Raw genomic sequence first — 21,390 nt, 5'->3', positions numbered from 1 at the left:
GTGTCTGTGTTCTACAGTAACACGCTGTTCTCTGCTGAGGAAGTGTTTTTTCTTTGTTTTGTTTTTCCTGTCTTTTATTGACTGTCACCTCAGAGGCAACATGGTGTTTGACAGCTTAAAATGTTAACAAGTGGACAGCAATAAAAAAATCATAAATAACTCGTCAGTTCTTGGATCATGAGAGACATTTTCCTCATTTGACAAGCGTCAGACAGCCTATACACTTCGTACGCTCTGCTGTTTTCAATTACACCAGCTTCAGGAGGCTGTGCCCACACAACAGCAGGCAGCGTGGTATCTTACAGACTTTTATCGGGGTTCCTTTTTAATGGGTTTGACTGATTAATTGGGACCAACCAGCTGAAGTGATGTCTCATGTTTAACAGTTAATTAGGCACAATTTCAATTAATCTCCAAATCAACAGCTCTTATACCTTTAAACAGTGTTTTTAATTGGTTGCCTTCCGGCGCAGATATAACAAGAAACAGAGAAGACAAGGTATGCAAAGAAATTAGTTTTTTTATGCTTTTAAACAAATGATCTAGGGAAGATACACTCAAATACTAAGGTCTAATTTGCTATGCTTGCCACGATCTACTTGACCTTTTAAATCCTGGATTGCTGCAAATTTGGAAAATCTTCTTAAGTGTAAAGGCTGCTACTTTCTTAGTGCTTGCCAAGTCCCCGAGACGCTCTCCAAGATCCTCATCACGCTCTGCAGTACATTCCCATGACAATCCTACCAAGTACGACCACGATTACACCCCGCCTAGAAGTCTGTCGGACCGAGTTACACCATGATAGCATGATGCTACCACCACTGGTATCACCTCTGCATTAAGTTATTTTGATGACTTTGTCACAATCTGCACAATAGTCCTAAACAGTAAATACAGGAGGTTTGGGGGCCTCCACCATCAGTTTTAGCCTCACTGTTGAGGAGGAAACACCATTCAGCAGCATGTTGGTGAAGGAGTTTCCTGTGTAGGACCTCAAACGCATCCAACCATCTTCCCTCCTCATCCAGTAGGTCTGACCGTAATGAAAAAAGTGCTTTTTCTTTGTGTCCAAAAGACGACTAAAGGTTGGCTGAGCATGGTGATTATTGGCCCTCGGATAAAGTGGATGAACGAATGAGACTTATCTCACTCTGTCATGCATAATAAGGAGTTTACTGCATTCTTCATACATGACGATCGATGTTCTGGAAGACTTTTTTGACATGGTTGTCATCCAGTGTAAAGGAGGTCCGAGTGAAAGCTTTGACCCGGTCATCTGATTCATAAGTAATATCAGTACAGCAAAATATGCATAAGTTAAAAAAAGTATGCATAATATAATATAATAGTAGGAGAAACCAACTAAAAACGGTTCCTCTTATTATTTCTTACCTCAATTTAAAGTTAGAGAAAGCTCTACATCCATGTTCATTGCTCAAACTCATTTCTGTCATTTTAATTTGTTGGTGACATAACACAAAAAGTTAAAACCCCCAACTAAACAAGGTTTTGCAGTTTTTTATGAACCTATAATCTTTAAGAACCTCCTGTTTTCTTAATCTGAAGAGTACTTGTGACAATCAGATGAATGCAAGGAGAAAAAAAGGACAAAAATTATCCTCTGAATAAAAGAAAGCTCTGTTTCCATATCATTGACCTGCATCTCTGTGTTGTTTTGTTGTGAAAAATCTTATAAACCTTCAACATTGAGGTCATCATTGCTGTATTTTCAGTATTTTTTACTTCTTCTCTATGGTTTAAGCTAAAAGTGTGGTTGAAAGAGGATGCCACTGGCCAGTCTGCTCTTTCTGTCACACACTCTGTTGTTGAGAGAAAAGTGATCAGAGTGATACTGACTTCCACCATGATAAAACTGGGTCAATGTAACCCCCACCCCCTTCACCACAGGCGAGGCTGAAAAGGGGGAGAAAAAAAACCCGACGAGGATGCCATCACCAGACCGTGCGTGGATATAAGCATGGGGACACTGGAGCATGGTTTGCTTTCTCAATGGGTTGGTAACTGTGTTGTGTTTGGCCTGAAGGCATCCCAAGATTGTTTTGACATGTTCCCTCCTCCCCCGGTGGTCTGTGGGTTACAGTGCCGCATTAGTATCTGTCCCTCTGCATTTTATCTCTACCCTCTTTTGTTCCTGTCAGACAGTGTTGTCATGAATATCTAGTGGTTTCCCATTTCCTGAGAGAATCGTCAAAACTATGGGTTCAGTCATGTACATGTAAAATGAAAATCCACCCTTTCGCTCCTTTCACAAAACACTTCAAGCCAAGCCTGAGATGCCTTCCTGCTGTCTCAGTGTGATTTATGTAAGGACTGAGGCAACATAAGGAGCTGAAGTCAACTCACCGCTGTCAGTCCTCTGAGCCACCAAGGAAAGTGGTGACACAGTCTAAATTAGTTGATAAATAAAAGCCGTCAACTTGGCTCAAGGGTGTGATGACAAAGGCTCTGTGCAATCAGACAGTCACGAGGTTCAGATGGGCAATGTCCCTACTTATACTGAATGCCTGTTTTGGTTTTGTGATGTCTGCTTTATTTCTTAAGGCTCACATCATCTCGAGAAATGGCCAGCTTGACTGGTGATTTATGAGTGACGAGGCAGCTTAAAGACAGGCCCATCTGTTTTTCTTTTCTGGGGGGTGGAAGGGTTAGAGATTGTGTGGAACTGGTTTGTGAAAGGAAACAGAGAGATGAAGTGCCAGTTCTTCTCTAATTTCTGAGTTGTGAAGATGGGACTCTCTAGATTGAACCTGGCTGTCCAGAACACCCCAGAGATGGTCAATCAGACCAAGTTCCAGAGAATTTGGATGCCAAGTCAAAATCTTGACCATGCCATTCCTCAAACCAAGCTTGGCCATTTTTTTACAGTGTAACAGGATACATTATCCTACTGAAAGAGGTGACTGCCATCAGCGAACGTGTTTTCCAAGAATGAAATCTGAATTTGATTAGCAATTATATTTAAGTAGACCAATGGCCCTTGTCAAAGTAGCGTATATATAAATGGTGGCATCAAAGTTTCCCCAGAAGACCATAGACCAAAGCATTAACCAGCCCTATACATAACAAACTGTGATATTCACCCACCGTCTATCAAAACCAGCATCAACTTTTCAGTAGCATTTGCTCTTTATTGGCTCAAACCACTCAGGCCAGTCTTCACTCCCCACGTAAATAAACAAGCCTTGAAAATTCATGATCTTTCTGCTGATTCACTAGTTTGTATTTTTGGTCTTGTCCACAGCAGGACAGGAGCATCCCACTAGAGCTGCATAATTTGGCCCATGTCCTTCAGATCCTTTTAATTTCTGCTTCCAACAATCAACCTCAAAGACAAAATGTTCACTTGCTGCTCAAAATTTCTCACCCATCATCAAGTCCTTGTGTAGCTAGATAATCAGTGGTTTTTCACTTCACTTGCCATCGATCGTGATATCATCTGATCCATCTAAAATACTCAACAAAAAATGTGAGGTCTGTGGGCATTTGCTTTTCAATGAGGGGAAGCTAAGATTCAAACTAGAAACAAAATAATTATGTCCATTATTTGTACTTGATAAACGAAGATAGTTTAAGCTCCAAGTCAGAAAAATCAACTAGAACAGCCCCTAAAATCAGAGTAAGGACTTCAGTCAAAGCTGTCTCAGTAGGCCCATTGTCAAATCTAAAATGGCAGCTTGGCTGGTGCATAAAAAGTGACGATAACGTCTGTAACAAAATGTCTCTTAACGTTTCAGTCAGTTTGCATCCCACTCACTACTTAGTGTCTCACTAATAAATATGTTGCTACAGTGTTTGAATGTTCAAAACACAGAAAAAATGAGCAAATCCCAAATCGTTTTTGTCAAATTGGAACAGAATCACGGTTAAGTTGAATGGGATGTCATTCCCAGATCTGTGATATTAGAGGTAAATGAAATACAGCACAAAACTAATAACTCTAGATGTGAATGTGTTGTTATTGGAATTCATTTTTATGGTTTTGCTTAATTCAGTATTCAGCTGACCAACCAAGAAAACATGATGTTAAGGCACAACTAAAGTAAATGTTTTATTTTTCTGTACACAGGAAAACCTCTAACTATTCTTCAGACAAACCTTTGCATCTTTTTAGACAGAGTTTTAAACTTTGCACTAACTTTAGCACGCTAATATTTTCCTGGGTGACCGCTACTGCCACCCACAGAGCCAATGCGACTAGATGGCAGAAAGGAAATTAAGGCACTTCATCAACTAAAGATCACAGACTGATTGTATTTAACAATGTGCGTATCGAGGGGTGGATTTTCATCTTAATGACAGTAATATTTCATCCTAATGTTTTAGACCAGCTCTTTAATGACTCTACTGCAGGAATATAAAAAATTAAACTCCTGCAGTAAATGTAGCAACCTTTTAGTTGTACCATTAATCATAATGGTAATTTCATGATGAAAACCTTTAATCTTTTTGCTGTGTCATGATGATTGCTGAGTTGTACTGTTGTGCATGTGGTGACCCTCTGTTTATACCATGGCCTCAACTAAATGCCCAGATCTAATTGACCCAAAGTATCCAATTAATTTGGTTTAAACCAGATGCAGGAGGAACAAGTGAGATAGGTGGGAATTGGACGTGTTTTATTTCAGATAATCACATGACTCTGCACCTTTAAAACAGTCTTCACAGAGAAGGATTTCTGAAAGCCATTAGCTGGGAGTCAGTGTTGTTTTCCTCTGATAATGCAGAACAAAATCAGCAATGTAAATAGATTTTCTTTCTTTCTTTCTTTCTTTCTTTCTTTCTTTCTTTCTTTCTTTCTTTCTTTCTTTCTTTCTTTCTTTCTTTCTTTCTTTCTTTCTTTCTTTCTTTCTTTCTTTCTTTCTTTCTTTCTTTCTTTCTTTCTTTCTTTCTTTCTTTCTTTCTTTCTTTCTTTTGTTGCACATTACCATGTCTGCATCAGAAAATCATTATACCAGTCTATCATACTCTAGTTCAACACAAACAAGCATTTAAAAGCTCTCTAAATTACTAAAGGCTGATCCACAACCAATACAGTATATTGAATTATTTTCACCATCAGCCATGACTTGGCTTAGTGCTTCTTGTGGATGCATCATGTAAAAGATAATTTAGACATTCTGAAGTAGCTTTCTGTGGGGAAATTATCATCAATTAATATCTCTCCTTTCGTAGATAGTTCAGTTGGAAAAGTAGCATTTATGTCCAGTTGGACAGATGAGCTAATGGCTAGTCCAAACACAGCTAAGACCAAAATGGATTCCTACCATATTAAAATAAATCTTATCTTAAACGTTTCCTAGTAGTTCATGCAAACACTATTTCATAAACCATTACATCACCATCTATTTTGAATTATCATGGTTATTTACCAGCACAAAGGCACTTCCAGGGCAGCTGAGGCACTACCAGGAAGAATATCAGACTTCTGCCAAATAACCTTGTAATGGGAAATTGTCAGTAGTGAAAAGGCTTAAGTAACAACATTCGCATGCATGGCTGCTATGAAATTTTAAACATAAAGGTTGTTTTAAGACAACATTTGCTTTGGAAGTGGGTCTGCTAGCTGCTACTGCTGTTGTTATGCTATTTGTGCTTGGAAATAACCACAGGATTTTATGTAAGCAAAATGCAAAACTGATGGTCACGTTAATAAAATAGCATGAACCACTATGAAAGTTTGGAGATTTGAGTTTTAAGGCAGCAGAAATTTACTGTAGTCTTAGTCGTTAGCTCATCAATCTCAGTGTTTCCGAACTGAGGCTGTTTAAACAGCTATCTAGAACTGGTAAGATATTAATTGCTTATAACTTTTCTACTGAATCTTACTTTGAAATGACAGAAATATCTTGTTAGGAAAGAGATGAAGGTTGTTTCAGTTTACTTGATGCAGTTTTGGGGGATAGGTTTTTAAGACACTTCACTGCCATCTGTGTTGGATTATGTGTTGCTAACAGCAGTTAGGTTTGCACCTTCATGCGAGCATCAACCGTCAGGCCAGGGGTCATGGTGTAAGCAGGTACATCTGAGGTGGATGTTTAAATGGATACACAAACATTACCTACTTCTGCAATATCCATTTCAATTAAACATGCACCTGAGTGTGTTTCCAGAGTTTCTCCTTTTGTTGTTTCTAATATACTGAACAAAAATAAAAATGCAACACTTGTTTTTTCTCCCATTTTTCATGAGCTGAACTCAAAGGTCTTAGACTTTATGTAGACAACAGGCCCTTTTCTCTCAGATATTGCTCACAAATGTGTGTAAATCTGTGTTAGTGAGCTCTTCTCCTTTGCTGAGATAATCCACCAACCTCACAGGTGTGGCATATCAAGATGCTGATTAGACAGCATGATTATTGCACAGGTGTGCCTTTGGCTGGTCACAGTAAAAGGTCATTCTAAAATGTGAAGTTTTATCACACAACACAATGCCACAGATGTCCCAAGGTTTGATGGTGCAATTGGCATGCTGACACCAGAGCTGTTGCCTGTGAATTGAACGTCCATTTCTCTACCATAAGCTGCCTCCAAAGGTGTGTCAGAGAATTTGGCCGTACATCCAATCAGCCTCCCAACAGCAGACCACATGTAACCACACCTGCCCAGGACCTCCACATCCAGCGTCTTCACCTCCAAGATCATCTGAGACCAGCCGCCTGGACAGCTGCTGCAACAATCGGTTTGTTTCTACACAAACTGTCAGAAACCGTCTCAGGGACGCTCATCTGAATGCTCATCATCCTCATCGGGGTCTCCGCCTGACTGCAGTTCATGAATGTAACCGACTTGAGTGGGCAAATGCTCTCATTCGATGGTGTATGGCACGTTGGAGAGGTGTTCTCTTCATGGATGAATACAAGTTTTCACTGTACAAGGCAGATGGCAGACTGCATGTATGGGGTTGTGTGGGTGAGCGGTTTGCTGATGTCAACATTGTGAATCAAGTGGCCCATGGTGGTGGATGGGTTATGATATGGTCAAGTGTATGTTATGGACAACAATTACAGGTACATTTTACTGATGGCATTTTGAATGCACAGAAGTACCGAGATGAGATCTTGAGGCCCGTCGTTGAGCCGTTGATCCACAACCATCACCTCATGTTGCAGCATGATAATGCAAGGATCTGTACACAAATCCTGGAAGCTGAAAACTTGTTCCAGTTCCTCACAATATCTATATTCAATGGCTGTGCAAATGGTGGTCACACCAGATACGGACTAGTTTTCTGACACCACCCCCACCCCGGATATTTGAGAGAAAAAGGCCTTTTGGGTCTAAGACCTTTGAGCTCAGCTCATGAAAATGGGAGCAAAAATAACAGTGTTGTGTTTTTATATTTGTTCAATATATTAAGGGGAAACGTGAAACATGTTAAAAGTTAAAAAAAACAAATTGAGACGTAAAGTTTGTTGTTTTGCATTAACATTTTTGTTATACAAAAGCAACAATTTGTGAATATACTTGTTATTCATTTAAAGATGAATTTGGATTTATTCTTTACATTTCACAAATTAATTACTTGCTTCATAAAAATAAATTGCCCTAAATCATAGCCAATACTAAGAAACACAATTATGCTCACAATTGAGTTACCATTGACTTCTATAACATTGGATGAACATGTGCTGTTTGCATCTAAATTCACGAAATGTAAAGTGTTCCCCTATAACTTCAACCTATGTAACAGTGTGGTCATTTCTTTGCTGATATGTTGTTGTCTCTTTTCTTCTTCAGCTTCGCATAAACCCAGATGCCTCCCCTCCCTCTTGACGAGCGCATAGTGGTCATTCAGCGCCCTAAAAACTTAGCCTTATGCAATGCTTCCCCACAAACCATACCGCAGCACTCCTCTCAAATAACAGCCACTTCCAATGGACGAATTCCCCACACTCCTCACCTCCACTCTTCTCAGTCCCATTTTTATTCACCCTCGTGTAAATCTCTAAGTGTGGAATGCAAGCGCAGGTCTTCCCGCGTGCAGAAATTCAAGGCCGACCAGCCTGTCGTCTCAGCAGGCGTCACACACATCCCAAGCCACTGCCACAGCAATGGTACAGTGACTCTCGGCCCACGGCTGCCCTCCCACACTCATACTATTGATATCAAAGTCACGGTGGACAAAGGGGGGCGGGGAGGATTCAGCAACTCATTAGGGCGAAATGGAAGTGTAAAAGGTGGCAGAGGAAAATGGGTCTCATCCCAGCAGGATCAAGGACATTGTGAGAGAAAAACTGGAAGCGCAGGGAGGCCAGGTGGCGTCGAGCACAAGCCACAGCGAGTTCGTCAGTTGTCGTCTTCCCCTGGAGGGGTCTTACAGTTTGTCCCCGCTCAGGCACAACAGCATACGTTCAGAGGTGAAAAGGAGAACTCTAGTTTTCACAACAGAAGCGAGCAGGAGTACTCCTCTTTGAGTTACAAGAAGAATTCCAAACTGGGAACTGTGCATCAAAGTCATAATAGCAACAGTCTACCCCACCACCACCACTCTGTCCCTGTGCCCCATGCTGCCATCCTAAACTCCACGTACCCTTCATCTTCTCCTTCTCAACCCGCTCACGTCCCAGTCTCATTTCAGCAGCTTAGTCAGCCTCACCCGCCTCGCACAAGAGATCACCGCCCTCATATCCTTCATGGTCTTCCTCTGTCCCCTTGCTCCTCCCATGCTGGAAGGTTCCCCAGCCCCGACCACACCTGCACCATTGACTGCACGCGCCCGTTCAGTTGTGGTTGCTGGAGGCTGGTAAGATGCGGCGGGTGTAAGGGGGACTCCTCTAGCTTCCAGGGAGGTGGAGGAAGCACTTCCACCTCATTTTCCTGTAGTCACAATGTTGGAGCAATGAAGAGGGGAAGTAAAGACATGGGCTTGAAAAATCTGGGTGGCTGTCTTTCCACTGCCTCCACCTCCAACACTTCGTCAACCAACAGCACCACCTCTGACTGTCGAGCAAACCTGTTTAAACCTCTGCGCTGTGCTTCCTGCTCAGCTGAGGCCGGAAACTTTGAGAGTCCTGCTATTCTTCGTAAGAAATTAGTTGGAGGATGCCTGCCCTGTACCCCTTTGTCCTCTTCAGGCCCTCTGCGGGCGATACAAAGCTGTGTCACAGGTTGCAACCCCAAAGCATCTCAAACAGGCAGTTCTTCCTGCAGCTACTGCAGCAGCGACCCCATAGTGGTGACATACAACCCTCGGAGAGGGAAACCCCCTGGAAGAAGCATTGGAGCGGCTCACCCAATGGCGATGTTCCAGGCTGATGATGATGACTACAGTGTGAGGACTATCTGGCCTGAAGAGCTGGCCAAGAAGATGACCCACTCTAAAGCCCAAAGGAACAACTGTGCTGGGATGGGGGTAGGACTCGGGAAAACCTGTGCAAGCCTGGCTCAGAATAGCAGTAATGGAAAAAGCCTTGCCTTCTTGGACTGTCAGAATCTTCAAGGATATGGACAGACACATCTCACAGACCATGCTGGCCGCCGGCGACTTCAGCAAGGAAAAATGGCAGCCCTCGATTTTGTGGGTAGCAGGTTGGGATCTGGGTATGAGGATGGCCGTAACTCGCTGAAGAGGCTCCTGAATAAAGCCGAAGATGTAGGAATGAGTGACGGTCCTGAGCAAGCCGAAGACGTAGCATATCCCCGATGCCACTCTCCCCGTTCTGTGTCCCCGCCATCGCCTGTGTCCTTTTCCCCTCCACCGTCCGCCCCTAGCACACTCATCAAACCCAAACCCTGGCAAAGAGAGCGGGAGGGAGGACACTCTCTGCCGTCAGCTCACTCTCTTCACCTGGCCCTGAACTCCCTCAACAGAGAGCAAGATGAAGAGAACAATCGAAGTAAGAATAAGCAGATAAAAGCACATTAAAAATGAAAACATGTCTGTACTACAAGCACTGACATATTATTTTGAATGCTGTCTTTACAAACTCTAAACCTTTTGTAGTAAATTACCCAGACTCACATTAACCTGGAAATATTTCAGAATAGCATGAGCCTCTGTTGTATTGGTAATTTCATCAATGAATCTCTCTGTTATTGCCATGTATGCTGTATTTTTTTTCAAGCACACAAATCTGCAGAAACACTTTAATCTCCCCAGGATACAAACGTGTCTTACACTTTTCCTGCCTTTCTCCAGTGAGACTTTCTCTGCCGCTGTCCTCGTCATTACCAGCTTCTCTGTCCGATGAAACTGTGATGACTCCTGATGCAGAGAACGCCGTCATCAGTCCGATCCTGCCCTTCCTGTTTCTGGGGAACGAGAGAGATGCCCAGGACCTGGACCTGCTGCTGCGCCTCAACATTGGCTATGTGGTCAACGTGACCACACACCTGCCCCTGTACCACGTCAAAGCTGGACTGCGCTATAAAAGGCTCCCCGCCACAGACAACAGCAAACAGAACCTCAGACAGTACTTTGAGGAGGTTTTTGAGTTCATTGGTGAGAGTCCCACTTCTGATAAACTGGTGTAACATTATGTGTGTAAGTCTTACTTTGACAGTTTAAGAATCAGCTTGTTCCCCTCTCCTTCCAGCGGTTTGATGAAGGTTTACATCAGTTTTCTACATTTAGAAAAGATAACTTGAACCTGGATGTGGAAGCTAAGGTCCCAGTTTATGGTTAGCCCAGGCAAAATGAGGTGACATAAAGGGTTTGGTGTCTGAGCTCTGAGCAAGATACAGCAAGCATTTTTTTATACTTAAGTTGTAAACTTACTTTCAAAATTCCCAGTTCTTGTGCTCAGTTTTACTCTGTAGTCATTGATTTAAATTGAGGCTCGATGGAGGTAAAATTGAGGAGACTTTTCTGTTCTAATTATAGTCTGGATTGGGATTTTGACCCCTGCAAACATGAACAGATCACTTAATTAGTTATTTTTAAGTCAAGTTTATTTGTATAGCACATTTCAGAACATGGCAAAGTGCTTTACATCAAGAAAACACAAAATTAAAAAGTCATAAAAACAACATAAAAAACAACAACATACAGTCACCAAATGAGATACCAGTACACATCCATTTCTTATGTATTTATTATTTATTAAACCACTTTTTAAAGCCTATCAGGCTCCACACAAAATACCAGCATGGACATTTTTTTATACAGGTAATCTCATTGAGATACAGGGTCTCTTTCTTAAGTACTGTAAGTCCCGTTTCAAATAAACATCCAAGTCAAATATATGGTTGCAACAAATACACTTAATACAGTGGATACTATAATCAAAAAGTATCAAATAGAGCAGGATAGAATACTAAAAGCACAGGTACAAGCTTTCAATGCTGTCTTTCCCATTTCCTTAAAATGATTTCATGGAATTAAGCCAGACAGTTTCAGATTAAGGTGCAGAAAAGAAGAAAGTCTTTTTCACATATTGAGGGTTTGGTAAAAGTAATGACAGGCAAATAAGTCAGCAAAAGGCAAAGGATAAATTGTATATTCATTTATACCAGTGCAAAAGTCTACATCTTAGAGTGCAGTGGTGAGTGAGAGTTTTAGTACTCTGTGGGAAACAGTGTCCAACAGTCTGAGAGGTAATAGCATTCATCAATGTGAACGTGAGGTAAGAAAGTAGCAGCAGCAAGCTATCTTTACATTAAAGATGTGTTTTATTTCTGTAAAAAAAAAAAACTCAGTTCTTCAAAAAGGATTTAAAAGAAAGACTTTCATAAATTACAACACCAAGATAACTGTAGGGGGCGGCACGGTGGAGCAAGTGGATAGTGCTGTCACTTCAAAGCAAGATGGCTGCAGGTTTGCCCCCTGCCTGGGGCTTTTCTGTGTCGAGTTTACATGTTCTCCTTGTGCCCACCTGGGTTTATTCTGGGTACTTTGGTTTCCTCCCACAGACTAAAAACATGCATGTTAGGTTAATTGGTAATTCCTAATTGTCCCAAGGTGTGAGTGAGAGTGTGAACACTTGTCTGTCTCGTTTGTCTCTGTGTGTCCTTGTGATGGACTTGTGACCTGTCCAGGGTCCCAATGACTGCTGGAGATAGGTGCCAGCTCTCCCACAATCCAGAATAAAGTAGGGGGTAAAAGAAAATGGATGAATGGATACTAGGGATGTCCCAATTAAGAGCTTTGTTCCTGATCCAAGTCATTTAAGATCAAATATCAGACGATACAGAGACTCAATTGTCAATTTGTACTTTAAAATTATTCCATTCTGCAGACATGTTGGCACATTACGTATCACAAGTAGGAATCACAGTACATCAGCAACACAGATCAGAGTGTGGTCAGCTACTTCGATTTCAATCAATGAAAAATGGCTTCACTGAGACCTTGATATGATATTTGAGACTTGAGACATTCCTACATCATACTTTTAGATTTGTCAGTGTTGAATACCAATTTAAGATGGAAGAAATGTGAATGAGTAATGTCAAATAATCAAACACCAGATCATCAGAGTTAGAATAACAGTAAACCTCTGTATCATCAGCATAAAGATGCATCAGTATCCATAAACCAGAGCCTTGAGGCAATTATTATTTATATCTAATTAAAGAAAATGTCAGATTTTACATCTCAAAGCAACACTGAGTTCATGTGTTTGTTGTTCTCATCCGCAGAGGAGGCATATCAGAGTGGAAAGGGAGTGTTGGTGCACTGCCAGGCAGGCGTGTCCCGTTCTGCAACCATCGTCATCGCCTACCTTATGAAGCACACCCTCATGACAATGACAGATGCCTACAAGTACGTGCGGAGCCGTCGGCCGGTGGTGTCGCCCAATCTGAACTTCATGGGTCAGCTTTTGGAGTTCGAGAGGGACCTTAACTCTGGGGTGACTCCTCGGATCTTGATGCCTAAACTTATCGGTGTGGAGACGCAGGTGTGAGAGAGCTGAAGGGGCAGCAGTGTGTAGCACTGACACAGCTGAAGAGAGGACTCGGTTTGATATTAAAATAAAGAAAGAGTGCAGCACATTTAAAAAAAAAAAAGAAACACTACACCTCCAAAACGTTTGGTGTGGTTAGCAGTTAGTGCACTTTTAATACTGTGAAACATGAGACAAAACAAAAAAACTGGATGATTCATTTGTTTGAGTAATATTTGTTAGACAACTTGATTGCCATCCAGTTTACTGTTTCTAAGATAATGTGCCAATATTTTCTCTAGCTCTAACATCACTCAGATATCTTATTTTATTATTTATGGTACCTCTTCCTTATTGTTCCTGTTGTTTACAGTCACAGCCACACAGAAAAAGTGAATCGAAAATGCATGCAGAACACGAGTGCAACAGAGAAAAGGTTGGTTATGAAGCTTTCATTTACTCCAACTCACTCTTCCACTACATGTAGCAGCACACAGGTTAATACAACGCACTTTACTTCCTGTGCATTTTTATTTTATTCACCAGCCACTGAAGATCGGACCTCAGTTACTGTCTTCTTTTTCTAAGTTCAGAACTGTGCAATAGCGTGACAAGGACCTAGGAAGAAATCGTATCACAAAAGGGTAAATCTGCAGAAATCTGCAGCGTTGGGCATCCTGGGGTTCAAGGCTTAATGTGCACACTCGAAAATGTAGCATACGCAATGAAAGACGCTTACTGTAAGGGCATTTACTGAGCTGAAATCACAAAACAACCTTCTATAGACTAAAATTTAAAGTTGGAGAAATGTAATGATATTCTTTAACCTTCTCGTACTCTGCAAACACTTTTACAGCCATTTTTGTTCCCTTTGATCACTTTATAAAAGAACTGGGTTGGCGTTTAGTATGAAACAAACGAGTTAATGTTTCCTGAATTTTAAAGAGCACATAGTCATCTATTTCACATTGAAAGGCAACATTTCACATATTGCTTAAATTTTCAAGTCAGTAAAGGATTTGGGTTCAAGAAAATACACCAAAATGTCTTGCCTTCAATATCTAACTATTAATTTATTACTTGATGAGCTAAAGGCACTTTAGAGTGTTACTTCTAAAATGAATTTCCATTTTGAAATCAGGGTTAATTTGAATTATTTTACTTTTTCACGTTCTGAGTTCTTTGTAACATTTCTTTATGATTTTTTAATTTATATTATCATTACCAAAATCCAATTTTTATGCTCAGACCAACCATTCTACCGGTATCTCTCATGACTATGCATTGTCTTTATAGCAAAAGCTTTGGTTTGATTAGAAAATGACTCACTGTGAACTCTTTTTCTGCATTGATGAGATTCAAGTTCCTTTTAGCTCAGTTTTACAGACAACCTGCAGGATGAATCTGAGCACTGAGCATTAAGTGGATGCAGAAATATTAGATCTAATTTCCCTTAAAAAACTCTTGGTCTGAAATGGTTGTGGTGCAAGGCTACATTTTCTGTAAGTAGCTAATAAATCCCTTACAGTGTCCAAGGTCTAGTTCATCTTAGGCTGGCACGGTTTTCAGAGCATCACAATTTATTTAATCTGTGGTTTTCTAATCTTATAGCTGAAAATGGCCTTAAAGTGAAAGTTCAGCCCATCTGAAGTGGGCTCGTATGGAAAAGTTGTGAACAATTAATATCTTGCCTGGTGCGGATAGCTTTTTAAAGACCTCCGTTTGGAGAAATATTTCATTTTTGACCAAAAGCTAACAGCTAGTCTGAACTCAACACAAACCAAAGTGGATTGTTCCAACCATTAAAAAAATCATAGCCGTTGATCCAAACGCAATTTTATAAACCTTTTCATCGCTGTCAATTTCACATCATTTGGTACATTGAATTATAGTTATTTCCTTACACAAATAGCAGCCTTCAGACCATACTGATGAGCTAATATTGTCTAGTCCAAGAAAACCTACTACCAAAGTGAATTGCTACCTTCTTAAAACACCTTCAATCTTAAACATTTCCCAGCTCTTCTTGCAGACACAAATTTATTTCCTGCTCTGCAGTTATTCCAACAGGAATCTTAGGCAATATCTGCCAGAATTGTGCCCAAGCTGCACCAAAAATGCTACAGCTTGCTGCTGCGGCTATTTGCACTTATAAATAACCAAAAATGATGGGTGTGTAAAGATTTATAAAAGCGTTGAACGGCTCTGAAATTGACAACATCTCTGGAGTCGGCTATCTACTGCATGTAAGATGTTATTTGTTTGTCACTTTTCCACGGAACGCCACTTCAAAACGGTTGACTTACCCCTTTAATTTGCACCTTTTTCTAAAGTGATGCCACATTTGACGTCTTAAAATGTTATCAGTGCACACAGCTGTGAAGCATGTGTCAGACTGAGCGCATTTCCGATAAAGATTTGATTTCTTTTACACGGGGGTGTAGGAAGAAGCTGTGTGTTCTCGTTTAGATTCTTTGTTTTAAGGCGGAGGAAACTGAAAGAGCATTTGAAGAACGTGACCTTCATCCTCACCAGAAATGAACAAGTTCCTTCTTTGCTTGTGTAACTCCTCTCTATAAAAAAAATTTGGTGAAATAGCTTCAGTTTTTTAACAATAGTGCTGACTCAGTAGTGGCTAGAAGTGTAAGAGTTCAGTACATTTTTTAAAAAAGTAAATAAATAAGATGAGATTAACAAAGGAACAAGCATGTCCATAAAATCAGAACAGAATGGAGAGTTCATGCAGCAAAATCTTATTTTATTCAGTTTTCCTGAAATGTTTTAATTAATTTTCTGTTCTCCCTATTTTGAACTCTGCCTGGTTACAGTTTCCTGAAACCAAAATGCCTTCTGTTTAGCCTTGTTGGTACAGTTAAACTCGGATATATATATATACTTTTCAACAGTCAAAAGTCTACATTATTCTGGATCTACACTGTGCATTTTTCTTTTTTTACTTTAATGACATGTCTGGTTTTTTTATACCAAAGGCCATGGCTCTGTCAGTATGGACCTCTGCATCTCGTTGTTCTGTTTTACCTCCACTGTTATCAGACCAACAAAGGACGACACGCCGTCCTGCTGGTTTTACCTCTCGCCTTTCTCTCAGCTGAACATGCTGGAGCTCAGCTCACAGAAGGTACAGCCGGCGTTGACCTTTTTCGAAGAGGGCCTGTTGCTATTCCTCCTTGGTTTTTTATACAAACTTTATATGCAAAACAGCTGCCGGAGCAGTTTCTTTAACGCCACACTGTGTGGACTGGCTGCGCAGTGGGCTCAGACATTTGGATTTGAGAGACACTCTGAAGGAAACTCAGCAGTACGTCTTTAATTCACCTGAAGGGCCAGTGTGTCTGAGTGTCATGGTGTGTGTAGAAATCTTCTGTTCGTTTGTTGAAACGTTCCTAATTGCTGTGTGTATGATAACTTTTTGGGAACATTGTATATCTGTGCATTGCTCATTTGTCGGAACTGGATTCTTCATGTTTGTATTTTACTGCTTATTTTTCAACTTTGTGCTCTTTTCTTGTACCAAATATTGAATTTAAAGACACTGATTCTAAAGAATATTGAAGAGCTATCTCAAGAAGAAAGCAGACCACCTCCTCCCTTCCTTTTGGGGGTAAGAACTCTTCAGGTACGACCGTCATCGTAACGCTGTGCCGTTTCCCTGTTCCTCCTGCTCCAGAAACTCATGTTATCTAACCTGTAACACTCCCCTGTCACCCGTTTCCTTTCCAAAATGGATTGTTTCTCTTAATCCCATGTAACATTTACATATTATAGCATCTGGTCCAGGTATTTAGACATTTTTACCCTCTTGTACCGAATATACTCGTCAGAATTCCTTGAGGTGCACTGTGACGAATACGATGCTGCTATATCACAAAGACTTTACGTTCAACGCATTGAGCCGATGGCAGGTGGCGGGTTACATTAAATGTAGCTAAAACAAAGTGGGCTTTTAGTCCTGAGGCCCTGCTTAAATATTTAAAAGGATAGTTTGGAGGTTTTCAAGTAGGGTTAAAAGAAGAGTTTCTGTCAGCAGAGTTTGTAAAAGCAGGGATAAATTGTCATGTGAGAGTCAGATTAGCAGCTTGTAAGACTGAAGCCTCTTTGTTCAGTGGATTTCAGCCACGTATATCTGAAACTCAAAACTTTCAGACCGGTTTGAGCAAATGCTTTATTGTCCTCCATCCCTTTTCTGCTTATCTGTGGTCAGAGTGCAGAGGCAGCAGGTCCGGGAGGGAAACCCAGACATCCCTCTTTCCAGAAAAACTCCTCAGCTATTTTCAGGGGAATCCAAAGGTGTTCCCGGGCTAGAGGGGATATATAATCCTTCCAGCAAGATCTGGGTCTTCCCTGGGGTCTTCTCCCAGTGGGAGGTGCCCAGGAGGCATCACAATCAGGTGCTTGAACCACGTCAGCTGACTCCTCCTGATGCAGAAGAGTTCTACTCTGATGTTGGAGCCCCTCACCTTATCTCTAAGGCTGAGCTCAGCCACCTTAATGGAAAGGGTTAATAAGTGAGGGTTTGAGCATGGATGGGCCAGTAAACCGAGAGCCTTCCCTTTTGACTCAATGCAACACTGTGGACAAAGCTCCGATCCATTGGTCCATCTTCCTCTCGTGATGGTGATATCCCGCCATCACTCATGAACAAAACTCCCAGATATGTGAACTCCTTGAGGCAAAGACTTACTCCCTGCCTTGGAAGAAAGCCTTCCACCTTTGTCCATATGAGAACCATGGCCTCAGACTTAATGTATTTGATGTTTTTTGAAAGCTAACCTGGTAGGAAGAAATTCTGAACAACTGTCGTGCAAAGGTTTTTATATTTGCACTTTGTCCAACATAATCCTGCTCTGTAAAACGACTCCTGCAAACACAGAGCCGCCTCAGTACAGCAGGTTCACTGTTGACACCTACAGTAAATGTGTTGCAATTAGCCACAACTGGAGTCAATCAACAAAATGGAAAAATCAATACGGTGACCAGGGTTTTGCTTTATTAGAGCAGCTGGAGACAGCACAAACACGTATCGTCATCTGTGTTGTTTTGGATTTTGGGTTTGTTTTTTGTTTTTTTGCGAAAGTGACACCCAGAAGTACGATCGAAAAGTTGACTCACCTCCTGGCAGAGTTGGAAAAATACCAGCTGAACAGGTGGACTGATACAATCTCAGCATGTGATATCACAAAGTAACACAGATACTGTTTAGTTGGGAAAACAGCAGTACACAAAACAAATGGTCTCATGCCAAAGCGTGTATTTAAAATAAAATAATACAGCATTTGCTCACACCGTGATGAAATTTTGAGTTTGAGTTGCTCTATATGACTGAAATGTGCTTAAAAAAGGCCTTAGTCTGATCAGCAGGCAAGCTACTGATATCTACATCACAAAACAACACTTTGAAACATCCAAACTGTCCTTTTAAGGTAAGTCCAGCCTCAACCAGCTGCCTAAATGTGAAGTTTTCATGCTAAGTTGCCCAACTGCAGATCTGTAGCTGTCTCTGGTGGTCTTCCTCTACAAGTGTGAAAGAAATGAGAAGAAGGTGTAGCTGCTGTGCATTTCTAAAAGCTCAAATCATTTCTCACTCTGGGCAAAGTAGCACTGCTGAGTTGCTTTTTCTGCAACGCTATTATTTTTTGAGGAATTTTTCTGTCTCCAGTCGCGGATTTCTGGTTGAATTTTGTCATTATGTCCAAAACTACAGCAGCCTCGTTGAAACTTTTAGTCCGGTTTTGTCCATTTAGAAATCAGACTTATTTGATATCAGCTTTTATATGCAAAATGCATATTACCTGGCAGCGACATTTTGAAAGGTTTAAACCACATGTTGAAAATACTAAGAAATAAAGTTCAAGTTCGTTTTCAGTCCTTTAAAGTTTATAAATCCATGTTTATTGTGTGACACTGAAAGTCCATGAAAATGATGTTAATCTTCTTTAAGTCAGACTGATTGGGCCAAAATTCTTGGTCCCCAGAGGATGATCCAATAATCAAAAGATAATTTGTTTTGCCTTGACTTCTTACTTAGCAGAAATCTGAGTAAAATGTTTCAACGGTGGACACATTTTAAGGAATTTGATTTTAATCCATTTCAAGGTTTCTTAAATTAAATGTCATTTATGGTCCCCAGAGGATGAACTAACAAAAATGACATTATAAACTTATTCATACTTTGCTTTTTCTGGTTTAAGTTGTTTTTAAGGCTTTTGGATGCTGAACACTTTTTAAGCAGGTTAGCATTTAGCTAAAAGCACTAAAACACTTATACTGACAGAAGTGTTTTTGAACCTTTTTTGTCCTTTTTAGTCCAACAAACATACAAATATACAAAACCTGCATTGTAGAGCTACGTTATAGGACTGTTTAGACGGGAAGAAATCGTTGTTTAGATACAAATCTACATTTTTCAAGGGCAAACTGTTCATAGATTTTTGCTAAAACACCCTGAGCAGGCTAAAATGTGGTAAGTGTTCATCAACCCACCCATCTGCAGGCTGGTTTTCATTTACAACTTTCTGCAAATATTAGTTCACAGTTTGATGCTGTTTAAATGCTGACCAAAAGCTGAAGACACAAAGAATACAGGATTACATTTGATATATACTTTAAGATGATATCTGAGTGAAAACTTCTTGTCTTTATTTCTTTAAACTCAACAAGAAATGTGAATTAGCTGCTTCTAACATTTGACATTTTCTTTAGAGGTAAACTGCTTAAAGCTTAATTGAATTTGGTTTTTATATTCTGTGTGTTTAAACCTAATTTCTTCTTTTTTTGTTTTTCTTTTTTCGCTTCTTTATAATTGTCTGACATGCATGTGTTTTGGAGCTCCAAGAAAACTGGAGAAATAGCTCCAAAAATGCATTTAAAATTCACAATGTAGCACAAAAATGTATGCAAAAAAAAAAAAAAAAAATTAGAGTTAAGTTGTTCTGAAACATTTGTAACTTGAAGGCCTTTCACTTATTCAGAAGCTCTCAGAGAGGAAGTGTCAGCAGTTTACAGTGTAACCATAAACACAAGGGTTTGGAGATGTAGTTCTGATGTAAATGATTAGAAAAGTGATGTGTGGTTGCTTTAGATGTGTCTTTTTTTTTTCCAGCATGGCGTCTGACTCCTTCCCATTCAGAACAGCCGAGTAAAACACGAACACAGCAGCCGAACAGAGAGGTTGGAGCGACGAGGAGTGTTGTTTTCTAAAAGCAGCTGCTCAGTTCACATTTGTACATTGGTTTTTAAACTTTTTACATGTTTCATTTGCAGCAGCAGCCGAGTCCCTGTGTTGTTGACAGCAGAGAAGATTTCATCTTCTGTTGCTTCCAGCTGAATACAGTCATGTTATCATAATAGCATCCTGTGTGTGCTGTGCAGAACCTGATGGCTGGATTGTAAAATTGTTCTCCATGTTCATTTTTAGTAAACACTCTGGAACTGGCTCTTTGAATAAAAAGAAACGAAGCATTTACATCTGGGAGTGTGTTCTGTTTGTGTGTGTGTGTAAATGGAATCGAACATGCGACGACACCACGCTCGCCACGCAGCCCGTCGCCCAGTGTTGTCTGTTTGGAAAGTATTGGCTTGTTGTGTCGCGTCAATGGGAGCGTCCAGCTGCGGCTGATGATTCTGACGATCATCCGCTTCGCTCATCGCCACCATCGTTACGCAAGGCCTGGTTTGAGAAGCGCAGTGGCGTGACGAGGCGCCCGAGGGCAGATCAATCAGAGAGGCAGAGAGGTTAAAACAAAACTCTGCTAACTAACCCACTGCAAATAGCTCTGTCTCTGCACTGTTTTATATTTTTATTGTTCCCTGACCTGAATCTAAACGCACCCTGCTATATGAGTGTTTAGGTTTCTCTTAACACAGAGAGCTAAAGGCCTGTCATTCCTCAGAGGAATGCATATTGCCCGCCGCCTTCCCTGTCAGAGTTTTAAAGTTAGATCATCTCGTGATGAGGAGGGATAGAGTTATAATCAAGTTGGTCAAATCTCAAAAATAACGCTACATGCGGTCACATGCCATATGTTGAGACTAAGGTCGATGACTTGTGGCGGCTATTTTGAATCCTAAAGTAACTGAGTTGTAAATACACACCCAGTGATTACTTTCTGAGAGTTTCATTAAATCCGTCCAGTGGTTGAGATATTTTGCTAACAGACCGAAGGGGTTTTAGACGTCAAAGATGAAGTTTTCCTTTCAGCGCACAAAGTATGTGTTGTGAATTACTCTCAGCTATACCACCACACCAAAGTTTGGCTCATTATTTGTACTATTGTCACCTTTGTGTTCACAAAGGTAAGTTGACTGTGGCAGCCATCTTGAATATGATTGACTCCAAAGGTTAATCAATTGTACATGCAAGGTTTAATTTCTGAACTTTTCATTCAGATCTATCTAGTTGTCCAAGAGATATTTTGCTGATCTCAAACTTTGAGTGTTTCCAGTTTCATTTAAAACACAGATAAAAGTCCCTCACATTAAAAGGTCTCACATCAGAATTCAAACCTGAAGACTGATTAGAGGACATG

The 21,390-nt window shown here is 40.6% G+C and overlaps 1 protein-coding gene across 1 annotated transcript in view; it reads left to right on the top strand.

Moving 5' to 3' along the window:
* The window catches only part of si:dkey-175m17.7, a 31,781-nt gene extending 11,458 nt beyond the window's left edge, over positions 1 to 20,323 (top strand). The window contains exons 2-4 of the mRNA XM_017412657.3: positions 7,758 to 9,856; positions 10,159 to 10,461; positions 12,600 to 20,323. Coding sequence (XP_017268146.1) covers positions 7,774 to 9,856; positions 10,159 to 10,461; positions 12,600 to 12,865 — 2,652 coding nt within the window. The 5' untranslated portion in view covers positions 7,758 to 7,773 and the 3' untranslated portion in view covers positions 12,866 to 20,323. The remainder of the gene's footprint in view (positions 1 to 7,757; positions 9,857 to 10,158; positions 10,462 to 12,599) is intronic.
* Positions 20,324 to 21,390: the final 1,067 nt, after the last annotated feature.

This window comes from Kryptolebias marmoratus, linkage group LG13 (genome assembly GCF_001649575.2).
Source record: "Kryptolebias marmoratus isolate JLee-2015 linkage group LG13, ASM164957v2, whole genome shotgun sequence".
Taxonomy (NCBI): Eukaryota; Metazoa; Chordata; class Actinopteri; order Cyprinodontiformes; family Rivulidae; genus Kryptolebias; species Kryptolebias marmoratus.
This window is presented reverse-complemented; position numbering and strand designations above follow the sequence as displayed.